This window comes from Gracilinanus agilis, chromosome 6 (assembly GCF_016433145.1).
Source record: "Gracilinanus agilis isolate LMUSP501 chromosome 6, AgileGrace, whole genome shotgun sequence".
Lineage (NCBI taxonomy): Eukaryota > Metazoa > Chordata > Mammalia > Didelphimorphia > Didelphidae > Gracilinanus > Gracilinanus agilis.
Genome location: NC_058135.1, coordinates 277,313,313 through 277,330,144, shown reverse-complemented (window position 1 = coordinate 277,330,144; position 16,832 = coordinate 277,313,313). Strand labels below are relative to the sequence as shown.

Sequence of the window (16,832 nt, the reverse complement as noted above, 5' to 3'; positions counted from 1 at the left end):
TTCTTGGGGTGTGGGGACTGACTTGAAATCTCTGGGACACCTGGAACCCGGAAGTATAGGAGAGCATAGATACAAGGGTAAAAACTTCCAGACAAACAAATTTTTAAAAAATGGTCGACAAGAGAAGGTAATCATTTGTGGTGAGCTATAAAATCAGGGATGTGGTGGGGGAGGGACAGTACCATGGAGAACAGTAGGTTACACAGTGAATAGAGTGCTATACCTAGAGTCAGGAAGACCCACTTTTAAATTGGACCTCATACAATTACTATTCTTGTGACCCTAGATTTGGCTTTTTCCTCTGTGAAATGGGGGTAATAAAAGCACCTGTCTCCCATGGTTGTTCTGAGGATCAAGTGATGTAACAATTATGATGTCCTTAGCATCATAGCATTAATGGGCAAACTTTTTAAAGAGGGGGCCAAAGGAAAGGAATGCTCATCTGTCAGTCTGTTTCTAAGGCAACTCTTTTGAAGTTTCATTGTATTGCATCCTGCTCATTGTATTCATCAGATTAGGAATAATGTCTCACAACTGGATAGAACATTTCAGGGGGCCACATCTAGCCTGGGGGCAGTAGTTTGCCCATCACTGCTATATAGTGTTAGCTATTAATAATAATAACAGTAATATCCTTTATAGAGATTGGAGATCCACAGGTATGTGATGTTCCACATGCTTTCATTTTTTATTGTCAGTTAGTTTTGTTGATTTTCCCCCTTTTTCCTCTCAAAAAATATTGTTAATATAAAATGATGCATTATTTGTCTCTGAGAGAGAGATATGTAATGCTATGGTATTATAAAGAATGGGAAAATATTACTAAAATTTAATTTAAAAATAAAAATCTTTAAGAGATAATACATAATATATAATATAATAAAATATATGTATATTACATGTGATATATAATATATAATATAAAATATAAGTATTTTATATCATATATGTATATCTTCAAGCAATCTCTGGCCAAGATATATGCCTAAAGATCCCTGTGAAGTGAGGCTTCTGACTACCAAGAATAACCATTTCCTCTGTTAAATTAGTCACTCCAACTTCTTTGTATTGGCACAAGCCCTTGTGAAACAATAGAATGATCATTAGATTTGGATTTAGAAGACCTGCATGACACTGGAAAAATCATTACCCTTTTAGCCCTCAGTGTCCTCATTTAAAAAAAGAAAGGGTTGGATAGATAGTGTAGTCTTTTAATAATGTTTTTAAACAAATAAAAGTAAATAGTTAAAATTGAAAATGAAACCAAATATGTTAAAGGAGTTATCAAAAATTATTAAAAACAAAAGAAGACCCCAGGTTAAGAATTCAATTTTAGAGTATAAGTTCCTTCAAGGCAGGGTACATGCCATCATAATTTTTTAAATTACTCTTCGTATAACCCAGAACATAGTATAGAGTTTTACATTTAAATTTAGCATTTTTATTGCTAAATTTATATATATATATATAATATATTATAATATTATATATTATGTCATAATATATATTATACTATAATTGTATATTTATATATATTATATATTTATATATACATACAATTATATAACTATATAACTGATAAAATTACATTTACATTTAGCAATTGATTAATTCTTATTGAATTATATTAAATAAATAACATTTAAATAAACACTACTTTGGGGAAAACTAATTCTATTTATTTTCTCTCAATCTTCTATGAAAAAAAAAAGATGGCTATCTGGTGAGAGTCTATCCTATTATGTTCAGAGGAGATACATCACAGATTACTTCCTGCCCAAGATTATTAATTAAAATAGGTCCTAAAGAATACTTGATTTGAAATCAGAAAATCTGTGTTTAAATCCCAGCATTAACACTTTTTGGCTTTGTGACTTTGGAAAACCTTTTCTTTTTTTCATTTGTGGAATAGATATAGTATTAGTCAACCTACTTATTCCCTAATTATGTTATGAGACATCAAAGAGACAACTTATGCAAAGAAATGATATACTTTATAACCTTCCTTAATTTGTTCCTTGAAGATTAATTCCTCAAGGATAGAGGCAAGGCTGATATCCCAATTATTTGTGGTTAGAAAGAGCAAACTGCTGGGGACTTCAAAGCATCCAAAGTGGAAGCTCATTTAGCTAGAATACAAGCTCTTTGGCAGTGGTGAAAGTTTCTCGGACATTTTTAGGAGGGGGTATCCTTTGTGTCATCAATACCTTATATGTTCTTTGGCAAATTTGTTATTGTCGTTCAGTCCTTTCAGTTGTGTCTGACTCTTTTGACCCGATTTTGTTTTTTTTTTTAGCAAATATGCTGGAGTAGTTTGTCATTTCCTTCTCCATCCCATTTCACAGATGAGGAAACTGAAGCATATAGAGTTAATTAACTTACCCAGGGTCACACAACTAGTAAATGCTTGAGAATAGATGGAACTTAGCAAGACGAGTCTTCTTGACTCTAGACACAGTACTCTATCCGCTGAGTCACATAGCTTTCCCTATTAGGCACACATAGCAGATATTTAATAAAAGTTATAGGATATTGCTTAAATGCTGATAGCAATGGCTAAGAGTTAGAATTCATTGTGAGGCATATCAACTCTAGCCCTAATCAAAAATAGTTTCATAAATGGAGAACCACAAAAGATAGCCTTCTTCACTGACCCACCAAATAAATACAAGCTTACTTCTTCGGACAGATACAGGAATTGACAAAATGTTCCAATGCAGAATTCAAAATGTATTAATGGAGATTTTGAACCTTGAACTTTCATCCCCCAGAAATCCCTTAGTATTTCCCCAAATTCCATTTAATCTCTCCTGTGCCTCCATGTTTGCATAGTCAAGTTATTGTTTTATAAGTTCTATAGCTCCTCCCTCTTTCTTTCTTTCTTTCTTTTTCTTTTTTTTTTTTTTTGCTCTGGCGAGTGAGCTGAATAGCTAGATCTCTTACTTTAGTTATTAATAAACTTTATTAAACATAATATTTAGTTTTTGGATATTAATTTTAAAATCCAAAAGAACTAAGTCAAAACAATGTAAAAGAATATCAAGGTGCCTTTGGACAACCTTATTTCAGGTTCAAATTATTATATTTAATGGGTGAATAACTTGTTTACTTCTTGGCTTTAATTCATCTATGTATAGGATGAAAGGGTTGGAATTGATGATGTTCAAGGCCCCTTCCAGCTCTGACATATCACATTTTATGTTCATTCTAGTCCCTGCCTATTCTGACATTCTATGTTATACAATCTTTTGTCTTCCACTTTTGAATCTGTGGTATTCTTTGATCTTAGGACATCTTTTATTCTGAAAGACTACAAAATCTGGATTACACTTAGATAAGACCCAAAGATACTAAGCAGTGATTTTTCTCCTATACCTGAAGATTCTAAGCATTTCTCAGGGACAACACCAGTTTGCAAGTTGCATACTGTTTAATTCCTCTATGAAATATACATACCTCTCACCTAAGGAGGGAAACATAGACAATAGTGAATAAAAAGCAAAATTTGCCAACATTTCTAAATTACTTGTTTTTTAAGTGTAATTCTCTCAATTAGGATCTATCCCCAGGGATGTTCAAGACTCCCATTTGAATTATTCTTTCTGAATGTGTCTATGAAATTCTTTAGGGACCAAATACCTAGTTACAAACCTAGGTATAAATCCTTCTGGACTTGATGCTTCTTTGCTCTTATTGCCATTGAAAATACATTTTCTTGCACAGGTAGGATGGACAATTCTGTAAAATGCAATTAGAAATTTATCCACTCTTATTGACTTTTTTCATTCAATTGTATTTATCTTTACATTTTGAATTTTAATACTTGAGTTTGGAGAAATAAGGGAGGGGAAAAGAATTTATGAATTCCACATAGAAAATAACCCAGGGCTCAGAAGAGAGAACAATAGACAAAAAGAGAGGAGGTAGACTATAGTTCTGTTTCTTCCACTGCCTCCCTCACTGTTAGATGTTAAACAAGATATAGCTCCTTTATGGGTTTTAATTTCCCTCTCTATGAAATATGGGAGTTATGACACTGATCACTAATCGTCCTTCAAATTCTATGACTCTATAATCTCTGACATTTTTTCCACCAGTAAGATAAAACGAAACATCTTTCTATGGATGGAAATCAGGCTATTTGTTTTTCTTTGTTTTTCTATAAAATTATGAAAAATATTACAATTTACCAACTATTATCTTTGCAGCAATTGCATGAAACAATCATTAATTTCTCTTTTGAAATTGTTTAAACAAATTCACATAGTGTTATAGTAAAGTTCACCTTAAATAGAAGGAATAATTATTTGAGGAGTTTGATAAACAGATAGCAACAATGATATGTAAAGACACATGAATATGTACTGATTGGGAGTTTTAATCATCCAGACATCTCTTGCCATTCTGTCTGCCATAATCAGAGTAACTGGTAAACATATGTCTTATTTTAAGTAAAATTTTATACTTCAGAAGATAGAAATATTAAGGGAAATGGCTAAATGAAACATGATTCTGTCAAATAATGAGTAATTCTTTGGTAAAATATAATGGCAAAAAGCATCAGGAATAAGCAAGTATATTATAAAAAAACTCGAATGTTAGAAAAAGAGAGAGCCATTCATAAACATATATGCATGTTAGGTTTCAGACATAAAATGGTTTAGAGGAAAAATAAAAATCAATCAATAACCAAATAAAAGTCTGTCCCAAAGATCTGGGAGGTTGTGAGGAATTAAATTCTCAATAAATAAGTAGAAAAACAATTAAGTGTGGAGGCAGAGAAAAGAGACTGGTGTGAATGTGTCAAAACTTCACTATAAACATCAAAATATAAAGGACACATATCCAGGAGAGGAAAAAAAAGCCAAGTGCCAGAGGTCAATATAAAGCAGTGGCAAATTGTAATAAAAATTGTATCACGAACTTTAAAGCCCAGAAAAAAAAAACATATTGAGGCTGCCAATTAAACATGAGAACAACAATAACAAAAAAGGGGCATATTTGTCTGTTTTGTTTTGTTTTTAGCAATGTATGATCCAGAATGAGAATCAGTGATAGGACAAGTAGGAGACTGAAAGTGAAAATACTTAATTCTTAGTATGATTTTTTTTTTCTTTTTGCTTTCATGTAAAATGACTTTTAAATTAGGAAGGATCAAATGAAAATAGTTGAGTGGAAACTCAAGGTAAGTTGGGTGATTAAGACAGCCCCTACTGGACCCAATGAATTAAACTGGATAATTAAATCTTAGAACAGTTCCAAGGGACTTGTGGATGTGATTGTAAGGTCACTGTAAATTATTTTTAAATACTTTTTTGAAAACATGGAGAAAAAAGTTGAAAAAAATGTAGTGTTACCAATCTCATTTTCAAAAGAAATATATTTTGTAATATATAGAAAATAACTTTCTTTCCAATTTACCAAGGTCAATAAAACTAGCAAAAAAATTAATAAGCTGATCAGTTTTTATTAAGTACCTACTCTGTTTCAGTTTCAGTGTTAGATGATAAGGATATACAAATGAAAAGAAGATTATAAAAATCCCTATTCACAGTGAGTTTATATTCTAATATGGGGCGGGACACTACACTTACTGGTAAAAAATATATGTGCCAAAAATATTTGTACAGTTTTAAGATTATTAAAACTTTAAAATGCACTAAATTTTTTGTGAAAAATAGAAAATCATCATAAGCATGAAATTAATTAATACAAATGCATACAAAGTAGTTCAATATTTGGGAGCCTAGAATGGAGGATATTAATAGCTGGGATGATGAGGAATAGTTTTATGAAGAACATGGTTCCTGAGTTGATTATTTTTATTATATTTTAAATATAATATTTATATATTTATTAATATTTCATTACTCTGAATTTGGTAAGCATTAACAAACATGAACATTTACACATTCAAAAAATGGAAAACAAAATGACCATATGAAATTTTGGATCTCCATAATATGGCTTTTAAAACTTATATATTTCAAATTTAACATGATAGTTTCAACAATGCTTTGCTTGTCTGAGTCCTATTCTGCATTGTTTGTTGATCTCTTATTTGTATTTTAAATGATTCATCAATGTTCTTTTCATTCTTTTCTTAAGATTATCATGAACCCTTCTTCTTTTCAAAACCTTAATATTCAACAAGAAGCTATTAAAGCTTTTTAAAAAAAACCCTCCTTTCCATCTCTTCCCCCTCTTTTTTCTCTTTTTTTAATTTTATGCCGAATTCTTTCACCTGTTCTTCCTCTATTTTGTTGATATAAGCACATAGAGTTGTAAATTTTTCTTTACTTACTACTTATGCTGTATCTCACAAGTTTTGGTATGTTTTCTCATTATAATTTTTGATAGTTATTTCTTATTTGTATGACATTCTTTAACTCACTTATTCTTTAAGACTAGGCTATTTAATATGTAATTAACTTTTATTCTGTGGTCCCATGGTCCCTTATTAAATATTATCTTATTGCATTATGATATGAAAAAGACATACTTAGTATTTCTGCTTTCTTGCATTATAAAATACATTTTTACATCTTAACATATGGTCATTTTTTGTAAAAGTACCATGTATTGTTGAGGGGGAAAAGTATATTTATTTCTATTCCTGTACCACTCTCTCTATATATATATATCTATCTTAACCATGATTTTATTTATTGCCTTAACTTCTTTCTTATTAATACCTTGGGTTAGATTTTTCCTGTTCTGAGAAGGGAAGATTTAAATCCTTCACTATTATACCTTTGTTATCTGTTTCCACCTATAACATTTTTAGCTTTACATTTTAAAATTGGAATGCTTTAAGATGTGTTGTATATATGTTTAATATTCATAATGTTTTATTGTCTATCATATTTTTAACATAATATAGCATCTCTATCTCTTTCAATTAGGTCTATTTTAGCTTTAATTGTATCTGAGGTTATTATTACTAACACTGCTTTCTTGTCAAATGAAGTATAATAATTTTACTCTATTACTCTATTTTTAGTATATGTGTGTCTCTCATACTTAAAATGTATTTCTTATAATCAACATATTGTTAAGCTTTGGTTGTTAATCCATTGTTCTATCATTCCTGTTTTATGGGTAAATCCATTCCATTAACATTCAAAATTATAATTATGAGTTTTATCTATGTGTGTGTGATAATTCTATTATTCTTGTTTCCCCTCTTTGTATCTTTTTTCTCTTATTCCTCTTCAAATCTAAATTTCCTCTAACTGCCTCCTTAATACCCACCCCTTCTGCAATGCAACCTTTATTTTCCTCCCCTGCACTTCTAAGGTTCTCTCCCTTTACTACTCCCTTTACTCTTCCCCTTACCCTCCTAGTTGTTAATATATCTACCCTTCCTTCCCTCTCTCTTATCCTCTTATTTATTAATATAAATGGCCTCTATGATTATCTCCTTTATTTTACTGTTTTGCCCTCTTTTCTTATTCTATACGCCTTTCTAAGATTCCTTTTCTATTCCTTATCTTCTTCTCTCCTTACAAGTTAAGAAGAAAATGCCATTCTATATTTACGATTATTCCCTTTTTTACCCAGATCCAATGACAAAAAGGTATTAGTGTTACAATTCCTTCATCCTTTCTTTCCTTTCATTGTAACAATTCTTTCATTTATGCTTCTTTTACATGAAATGATAATTAAAGAAATGTATCTCTCCCCATTCAATTTTATTTTATATTTGCAATATTCTATTATATTTAATTCAACCTCAAGATTCTATTTATGAATGCTCCTTCTAACAACCCAATTAATTATATTATTCTTAAGATTTAAACATATCATTTCCCCATATGAAAAGTAAAATTTTGACCTAATTAAATCCAATATAATTCGCTTTTTATATTATTTTTATATGTTTTGTATGACCCTTTTCTTCAGAAATATTTGAAAGTCATTTTTATTTCTTTAAATGACAATTTGTTTTCTTGTTCAAATACACTCAGCTTTGCTGAGTCATTCTCAGGTTTAAATTCAGCCCTTCATTGTTTTAATGTAGGAGCTGCTAAATCTTGTGTTATCTTTATTGAATCACCAGAGTATTTAATTTTTTTTCTTTTTAGTTGCTTGTAGTATTTTCTTCTTAATCTATGGGTTAGAAAACTTGGGTATCAGGACCTCTTATATATGGGAATTAATGAATTATTTCAAGTTCCAGTTTATTTTCTAATTCCAAAACTTCAGAACAATTTTCTGTAATAATTTCTTGAAGGATAGTATTTAAACTTTTTTATCATAATTTTCACATAGTCCAAGAATTCTTATATGATCTCTTCTCAATCAGTTTTCTAGGTCACTTACTTTAGTAATAAGCAATGATTCCTAACTTCTTCTATTAAAAGTATTTAGTTTTATTATTCCTTGTTTTCTTAAAAAATGATATGCTTCTACTTGCCCAATTCTAAATTTTTAATGAATTATTTTTTCAATTGATTGACCTTTCTTTCATAATGTTATATATTTCCTTGCATTTTTATTTTTTATTTTTCTTCAACATTTATTATGTTTTTAAGTTTTGTTTAAGCTTTTCCAATAATTATTTCTGGGCTTATGTCAGTTTTATATTCTACAATTATTTCTCTCTAACTTTTAAAGATTTTTGCCACTTTAAAGTTAACTCAGAGGCACTAATTTTAAAAATTTGTGGTGAAATTTGGAGAGCAAGATAATCTTTTTTCCTGTTTGTCCATCTTCTCAGATAGCATCACAATCAATCAATCACTGTATTGATTCTAAAGGCACAGGAAAGATTCTCTGAGGTGAAAGCAAAGGGAAAATGCATTCAAGCCATGGGAAATTGCCTGTAAAAGAGAACAAGGATTAAGATGGGAAAAAATTTTATGACCGAGGAACAGAGAAAATGCTATCTTGAAGGTATAAAATACTTAGAGTTAAGCAAAAAACCTTACCAAGTGTCTCATGTTACATTGGAATTGAGAGATCAATTAAATTCCTGTTGGTTATTAAATAAATCTTGTCCAACTCTTTGAGACCACTTGGATAGAGGGCTGGTCCTGGAATCAAGAAAACTAATATTTGTAAATTGAAGTTTGGCCTCAGACTTTGGAGTCAGAGAAATTTATCTTTGTAAATTCAAGTTTGAACTCAGACATTTACTAGATATGTGATTCATAACAAATCATTTAACCTTCTTTGCCTCAGTTTCCTCTAATGTAAAATGATTTTGAGAAACAAATGGCAAACTGCTCTACCATCTTTGCTAAGGAAACTTAAAATGGAGTCATAAGGAGTTGAACATGACAGAAACAAAAGAATAAAAATAAGACAGATTTGATTGACTGGACTTAATGAGCAATCACTAATTAATCAAAATCCACTTAAAAAGTATAGTTATAAAGAAGTTCTCAGAAATTTCTTTTTACTTCTAGGATATTAATGATTTGAATGAAAGAACAAATGTTGGCTGGTAGATTTTCAAATAGCACAAAATTTAGAGAAAGAGAAAAAAAGACAAATGTAGACAGAAAAATTAGAACGGCACATTTCTCAATAGGCCAGAATAATGGGATGGATATGCTTAGAGGATATTTCATAAGGAGCAATTCAAAGTTCCATCCTTTAGGTCAAAAATCCAACTTCACATTTACAGAATAAAAAAGAATCAGAGTTTGATGGCATGTGCTTTCTATGAGTAGTTTATAATAGGGTCCACAGACATCCTGAGGTATCCATGTCAGGTAGTCTATGAACTTGGATTAGAAAAAATAAATTAACTAAAACTTGTTTCCTTCATAAATCAATATATGAGAAGTTTAAGTGGAGAGAAATTAAATGACTTGTGTAGCAGTTGAGTTTCCTAGAATATTTTTCCTGCTCATCCTGACACTTATTTTTCCAGTAGTCTAAGAATTGATTTTTGCTATTTCCCAATGTTAAGGAGCACCACCACAAGCATACTTCTTTACCAGAGAAGGTGTTGAGAAGAAGGAAGGGAAATAAAAACATAGAAAGAGAGTAATTTGAGAGGAAGTTTAATGGAAAGCATCATTTTAAAAAAAAAAAAAATCTCCCCAAAGTATTATTATCATTACTTTCTCCATTTAATGACCCCTATATATTAGCAGATAAGGATCCAAGAAGCTTGGATATCATCTGGAGAAATGATGAGTGGAAATGTCACCACAAACCCTGAGTTTGTTCTCTTGGGACTAACCCGTCGTCTGGAGCTTCAGGTCCTATTCTTCATTCTCTTTCTAACCATCTACATCATCACTGTAGTGGGGAACCTGGGCATGATAGTATTAGCAAGAATTACTTCCCAGCTTCACACACCCATGTACTTTTTCCTGAGTCATTTATCTTTTGTGGACCTCTGTTTCTCTTCCAATGTGAGTCCAAAGATGCTGGAGACTTTCATAATGAAAAAGGCAACCATTTCCTACTCAGCCTGTTTGGTACAGTGCTACCTATTTATTGCTTTGGTTCATGTGGAAATGTACATCCTGGCTGTGATGGCCTTTGACCGCTACATGGCCATCCATAATCCTCTCCTCTATGGCAGCAAGATGTCCCCAACTGTCTGTACTACTCTTGTCTCAGTGCCCTATGTTTATGGCTCTCTCACAGGCCTCATGGAGACCATGTGGACGTATAGTTTGTCATTCTGTGGTCCCAATGAGATTAACCATTTCTACTGTGCTGACCCTCCACTAATCAAACTAGCTTGTTCTAGTACTTACAGAAAAGAAACATCAATGTTTGTTGTTGCTGGGTTTAACCTCACCTTTTCCCTGCTCATCATTCTCATCTCCTATCTGTACATTTTCCCAGCTATCTTCCGACTTCGCTCTGCAGACAGCAGGCGCAAAGCCTTCTCCACTTGTGGGTCACACTTGACAGCTGTCACTATATTCTATGCAACACTCTTCTTCATGTACCTGACACCACCCTCTGAGAAATCTGTGGAACGAGGGAAAATGGTGGCTGTATTTTATACCACAGTGATCCCCATGTTGAATCCTATAATCTATAGTTTAAGGAACAAAGATGTTAAGGAAGCCTTAAGCAAAGAAGTCTTCAGAAAAGAATTTTGTAAATAAATCTCAGTACTTAGTTGTCTAAAATAGTTTACTACCATAAGCAATTCTTGTGTATAAACTTTCAAAATTATGTTTTGTTTTGTTTTGTTTTTGTTTTGTCTGGTTTTTTTATTTTTATAATAATAATCCATAGATTATTTGGGACCATTTGGGACACCGTCAAATTAAATAATTAATTACCAGTTATGGTTCATAAATTAATCAGGACAATAATTAAAATGTAAAATTCGACCAGGGAGTCTAAAACTTAAATTAGGTTTTCCTTAATATGACTACTATTAAATTGTCTTTATATTTGAATATTTTTCTTATTCTTATATACAAACATATGATTCTATAGATTAGACTGAAGCTCGTGAAAGGCAGACACTGATTTTTGTCTCCATATGACCGGTAGATAGCACAGATTCTGATAGTTAGAAGGTACCTAATAATTGTTTGATGAAACAGCGTAGAGACAATTTTGAAAGACTTAATATGAAACAATTTGAATGACATAAGAACTCTGATTTACACAACAACCAATTCTGATTTCAGAGGCTCAGCAATGAAACATATTGCTCACCCAACAGAGAGGAAATGGATCAAGGGTATGGAAGGAGAAATATTTTTCTGTATGCAACTAGCATAGGACTCTGTTTTATATTAGTATGCATTTTTGTCACAAGGATATTTTGGGATTTTTGTTCATTTGTATGTTTGTTTTCCCAGGAGGGACAGAATAGAGTGAGAAAAGAGATTTTTTTAACTAAGAAATAAAATCTCATTGATTGAACAATTGTTTGATTATTGCACCATATGATCTATACTGTATCAGGTCTCAAATTGTATTACAAAGCAGTAACCATCAAAACAACCTGATACTGGCTAAGAAATAAAAATAGTGGATCAATGGAAAAGATTAGGCCCTTTATACAAAGTAGTAAATGACCACAATAACCCAGTGTTTGATGGATCCAAAGATTCAAACTTTTGAAAGGACTCACTCTTTAACAAAAACTTCTTGGAAAACTGGAATACAGTATGGCAAAAAAAATGGGCATGACCCAACAATTTATCCCATATACCAAGGTAAAGTAAAAATAGATACATGATTTAGAAATGAAGGATAACACAAAGCAAATAAGAGGAGCATGGAATAATTTATCTATCAGATCTATGAATAACAGAAGAATTTATGTCCAAACAAGACATAGAAGACATTACAAGATGGAAAATATATAACTAACCACATCATATTAAAAGGGTTTTGCCCAAAAAAATAATGCAAGCAAGAGTAGGAGACAAAAAAAAAACTGGCGTAAAAATTATAGTATCTTTGAAAAAGACGCCATTTTTCAAATTGAGAGAGAACTGAGTCACATTTATCAAACTACAAAGCATTACCCAAATGACAATCAGTCAAAGGATATGAAAAGATCATTTTCAGATGAAACTAAAACTAATTTTAAAAAAAAGATCCAAATCACTATTAAATACAAAAATGCAAATTACAACAATTCTCTGGTTCCACATCACGCCTATCAGATCTGTTAATATGATTAAAAAAGGAAAATTGTAATTGTTGATGGAGATGTGGGAAAATTTGGATACTTAAGCACTACTGACAGATCTGTGAAATGATACAAAAATTCTGTAGAGCAATTGATAACCATGCTCAAAGATTCATAAAAATATGAATCCCTTTTGAACTAGCAATACTAGTTCTTTATCCCATAAAGATCAAAGAGAGGGGAAAAGGAGGTATTTGCACAAAAATATTTATAGCAGCACTTTTCATGGTGTCAAATAATTGGCAACTGAAAAATATGTCCATCAAATGAGGAATGGCTGAACAGTTTGTGCTATGTGATTTTAAAAGAATATAACTGTACAATAAGAAATCAAAGATAACAGCAACAGCAACAACAATAATAAACCTAGAAAGACATATGAAGTGATGCAAAGTGAATTAAGCAGAACCAGGAGAATTTTGGAGACTGTAACAACAATAATATATGATGGTTAATTGAGAATAAATAACTTATTTTGAGCAATGCAAAGATCCAGGATATTAATGAACATCTTGAGTATAGGGAATAATCAAACTCTTCAATAAATATCAAATGAAAAAGATGACCAGAGATAGCAAGGATAACAATAGAGATGATCTATTCCAAGGTTTTGGTTTTGTACAAGAAGAAAATAAGGCTGAGACAGGTGAGGTGATTTTATGTAGATCAAACACTAAAAAAAAGACAAGTCATGGTACTTAGGGATAATCAGAATAGATATATGGTAAGTTGTACAATATATAATTGCATATGAATTAATATATACTAATCTCATGAAGCATAAAATATTAATAACTTGGAAGTGTGCCTGAAATAAAGGTCAAGGGTCAAGGCTAGAGAGCAGGATCAAATCTTCATAGAGGTGATGACCCGAGACTTGAGTAGAGATAAAGATTCTGAGTGATAGAAATGAGATAAGGGGTACACTCCAGGGACGAGTGTTGGTAACTCTTGTTCACTTGCTCAGAGAAGAAATATAATATATAAAGTTTGAGGAACAGCAAATAATCAGGTCAAGTCACCTAATGTGAAAGGAAGTAATGTGAAACAAGATTAGAAAAGAGGGCCCACAGAATCTAAAATGAGGAAGATCTGACTTGAATCCCAATCAAGAACATTTAGTGATTGGAGAGTCTTGCCCTCAGGCAATCTTAGTCATTGTAACATGGAAAGATCAGATATGACAATGGAAATGTCACTGGACTGGGGTTAGTAGGTCTTAGTGTCCCTTTACCTCATGAAAGCAGAATTGCTACTTTTTTATTAAATTGCTACTTTTTTAAAGAATTATACATTCTTGAAACTCCCTAGAATCATTTTTGGATATAAAATTCTATGGCCCATGTTTTAAGGTCCTTCTGAAAGCTAATATCCTACATGTTTAGCTCTTTGGTTTGGGGGGATTGTTCTACTCCCAAAATGTTAAGCTGTTAACATATTATCAATGGACTATAGAAATGTCTGATTTCCCTGTGCACCCCTGACAAAACCATGATGCAATGCAAGTAATGCTGAAAACAAAAGGAAACTGGCTCACACTTCCAAATCCCCTGTTTAAAAAAAAGTACTCTCCTACTAATTGGCATATTACTCTTGGGATGTTCAGGATTCCCCACTTGAATTGCTCCTTCTTGAAATGTTTGAGAAATTCTCTGGTGATCAAACACCACATTATCAGTATATGTATAAATGCAACCTCACCCAGGAAAATCTTGACCTTGGTGTCACCATGAAAATGTCATTTCTTTCACAGGTAGGATGAAAAAAAATTCTGTGTAATGCATCCATACCGTATGTTGTGGTAGTTAATTGTGCATAGCTTTGAATTGGAAAAGTGGAAGAGAGGGATTTGAAGGAATTTGTGAAGAAAATAATTAATTGATGAAGAGTTAAGAACCTAGATCATGGGTCAGGAGAAAGGACTTAATCATAGTCTTTCCACTGACTGGGACAAGTATTTTTCTCCTCTTTGGATTTTGGCTTGCTTAGGAAGGGGCAGGAATGTCATCTAGTATTTCCTCTAACTTTCATATAATAACACTATTATTTTTAAGACTACGTGTAACCCCAATATTCAGTGGAGGGTCTCTAGGAATGGAAATCGTATGAGTGTATTTTTCTTCATTTGCCACAAAATTTATGAAAAATTATCCATGTACTTAGTACACAGAACAATAATAGATTCAAAGAAGGAAGGAATCATACATGCCATTCATTTCCAGATAATTTTGCATTTAATAATAATAGTAAACATTTACGTATAATTTTAAATTTACAAAGTACATTTCTCATCACAATATTATCAGACTGGCTGGGTATGTTTATTATTCCCATTCTACAAAAGATGAAATGTAGTCATCATAGAGCAAATAGGAGACCTAAATTGAGTGCATTTTTAATACATGCAGCTATTAATGTCCATTGGCTCTCTTCAAACATTCTCTTCTCAGAGTCAAACAGACTCCTATTTGTTGTTTACTGGGATCATTACTAACCCATTATTCTTTTATGAACTGTTTTACTTAAATTATTGCTTGATCTAAAGCTGGGACAGTCCTTAAGGGTCATCTATTGCAACTTTCTAATTTTCAGGTAAAAAAATTGAGATCCAGAGAGATTAAATATTTTGCCTAAGCTGTCATAGTTAGGAACGGACAAAGCCCAAATCCACATTCAGTTCTTGTGATACTACTTTGAAATTCTTTATCCAGTAATATGTCTTCATAATGACTTTTAAGTGGAAGGAAGAAAAAATCTCCAAAATGAATTGCATCATTCACTGATTCATTCCTAAGTTATAAGAGTTTTTCCCTCTGAACTAGCTTTCTCTTTTGTTTCCAATGTATTTATGAATTCTTCAAGATTATGTTTCTCCAGAGGCCTTCCAAATAACAATATCAACTCAGTGTGCCACTTTGAGAAAATATTTTCATTTTTCCTGACCTCCATTTCCTCATTTGTCAAGTGTACAAAATCATCTCAACTCTGCCTTATTTGCAGGGTTTCTGTAAAGGCCAAATAAGATAATGACGATTGAAGGACTTAAAGAGCTCAGCAAATGATAAAATAAAAGAATCATCCTTTCAATGAGGAATGTTTAACTTTCTTAAGCATGATTTTGACTTTTGGGAAAATATATTCTATCATATTTCATTTAAAAAGAAACATCAGTTTTAAGGGGTCCTTTTTTCAATCCTTCTTTCCCCACAGTTTTATCTTACAATGAAATTGACTTTGGAATCTTCAAGGCTAATCCTACTCAGTAAAATTGCTTTCCAAATATATGTTTCTAAGTTAGAAAACTGGAAAAAACAATAATATGAACTTCAATTTGTGTAAATTTATAGCCCTGTCCTGAAATCTGAATATTAATATTTTCCAAGTACAAGATGGCAAAAGTAATTGCTAGTTAACAGTAATCATGAAAATGCCTAGTAGCATTGCTTTTTTGGACCTGTAGTTAGAAACACCTGATTTCAGAACTATTTTCAAATACGTAATCTTTTTGAGACCTGGGTAAATCACTTAACATCTCTCTGACTAAATGTCCTTAACTAAAAAATTGAGATAACAACAGCATTTACCTCCTTGGGTTTTTGTAAGGCAACAGGGAGAGAGAGACAAAGAGAGATTATAGATGGGTAGATATATAGATAGACAGATAAAGGAGGGGTAGAGATAGGTAGACAGATTAAAATGAGTGAATGATGAAGTCATTGTGAGAGTAAGTATCCTATCTTTGGCTTCTTTAAACTGAGCAAATATTCTTTATTAACTCATTCTCTCTAGCCTAGTCATAGTTTCTATTTATTTAGCCATTTCATTTTTAAAAAATGTGACTATTAATCATAACTCTCTCATTGCCATCCCTTCCCCTTCTTCCTTTATTCCAATTCCAGTGCTTTTCTTTGCCCAGTGCTCTTCACTCTAATAAGACAATCATTTATATCTTCAAAATTTGTCAAGATCTACCATAATCTTTCCACAAAAAAATAATAAATATTGTCCCCAAAATATATTTAATTAAACTTATCATAATATAAACCCTCAGAACAATTAGCTGTCTTGGTATTCTCAACTGGTAGAACCTACCATTATAACTTCTACGAGTATTAATCCTATCTGTGTACTCTAGGACCAAGCAGAATACATGTAATTTATCTTTCATTTCTCCATCTTTTAAATATATAATGGT

General features: G+C 31.7%; 1 protein-coding gene across 1 annotated transcript; it reads left to right on the top strand.

Annotated features, from left to right (window-relative positions):
• The first annotated feature begins 10,145 nt into the window (after positions 1–10,145).
• LOC123251601 (olfactory receptor 5M8-like) lies at positions 10,146–11,084 on the top strand. Its single transcript, XM_044680902.1, has one exon. The coding sequence runs from the start codon at positions 10,146–10,148 to the stop codon at positions 11,082–11,084; it is 939 nt and encodes a 312-aa protein (XP_044536837.1).
• The last annotated feature ends 5,748 nt before the right edge of the window (positions 11,085–16,832 follow it).

Bases quoted from the DNA above. Each gene is read 5' to 3' on its own strand.
- LOC123251601 (XM_044680902.1), top strand. From the start codon at position 10,146: ATGATGAGTGGAAATGTCACCACAAACCCTGAGTTTGTTCTCTTGGGA.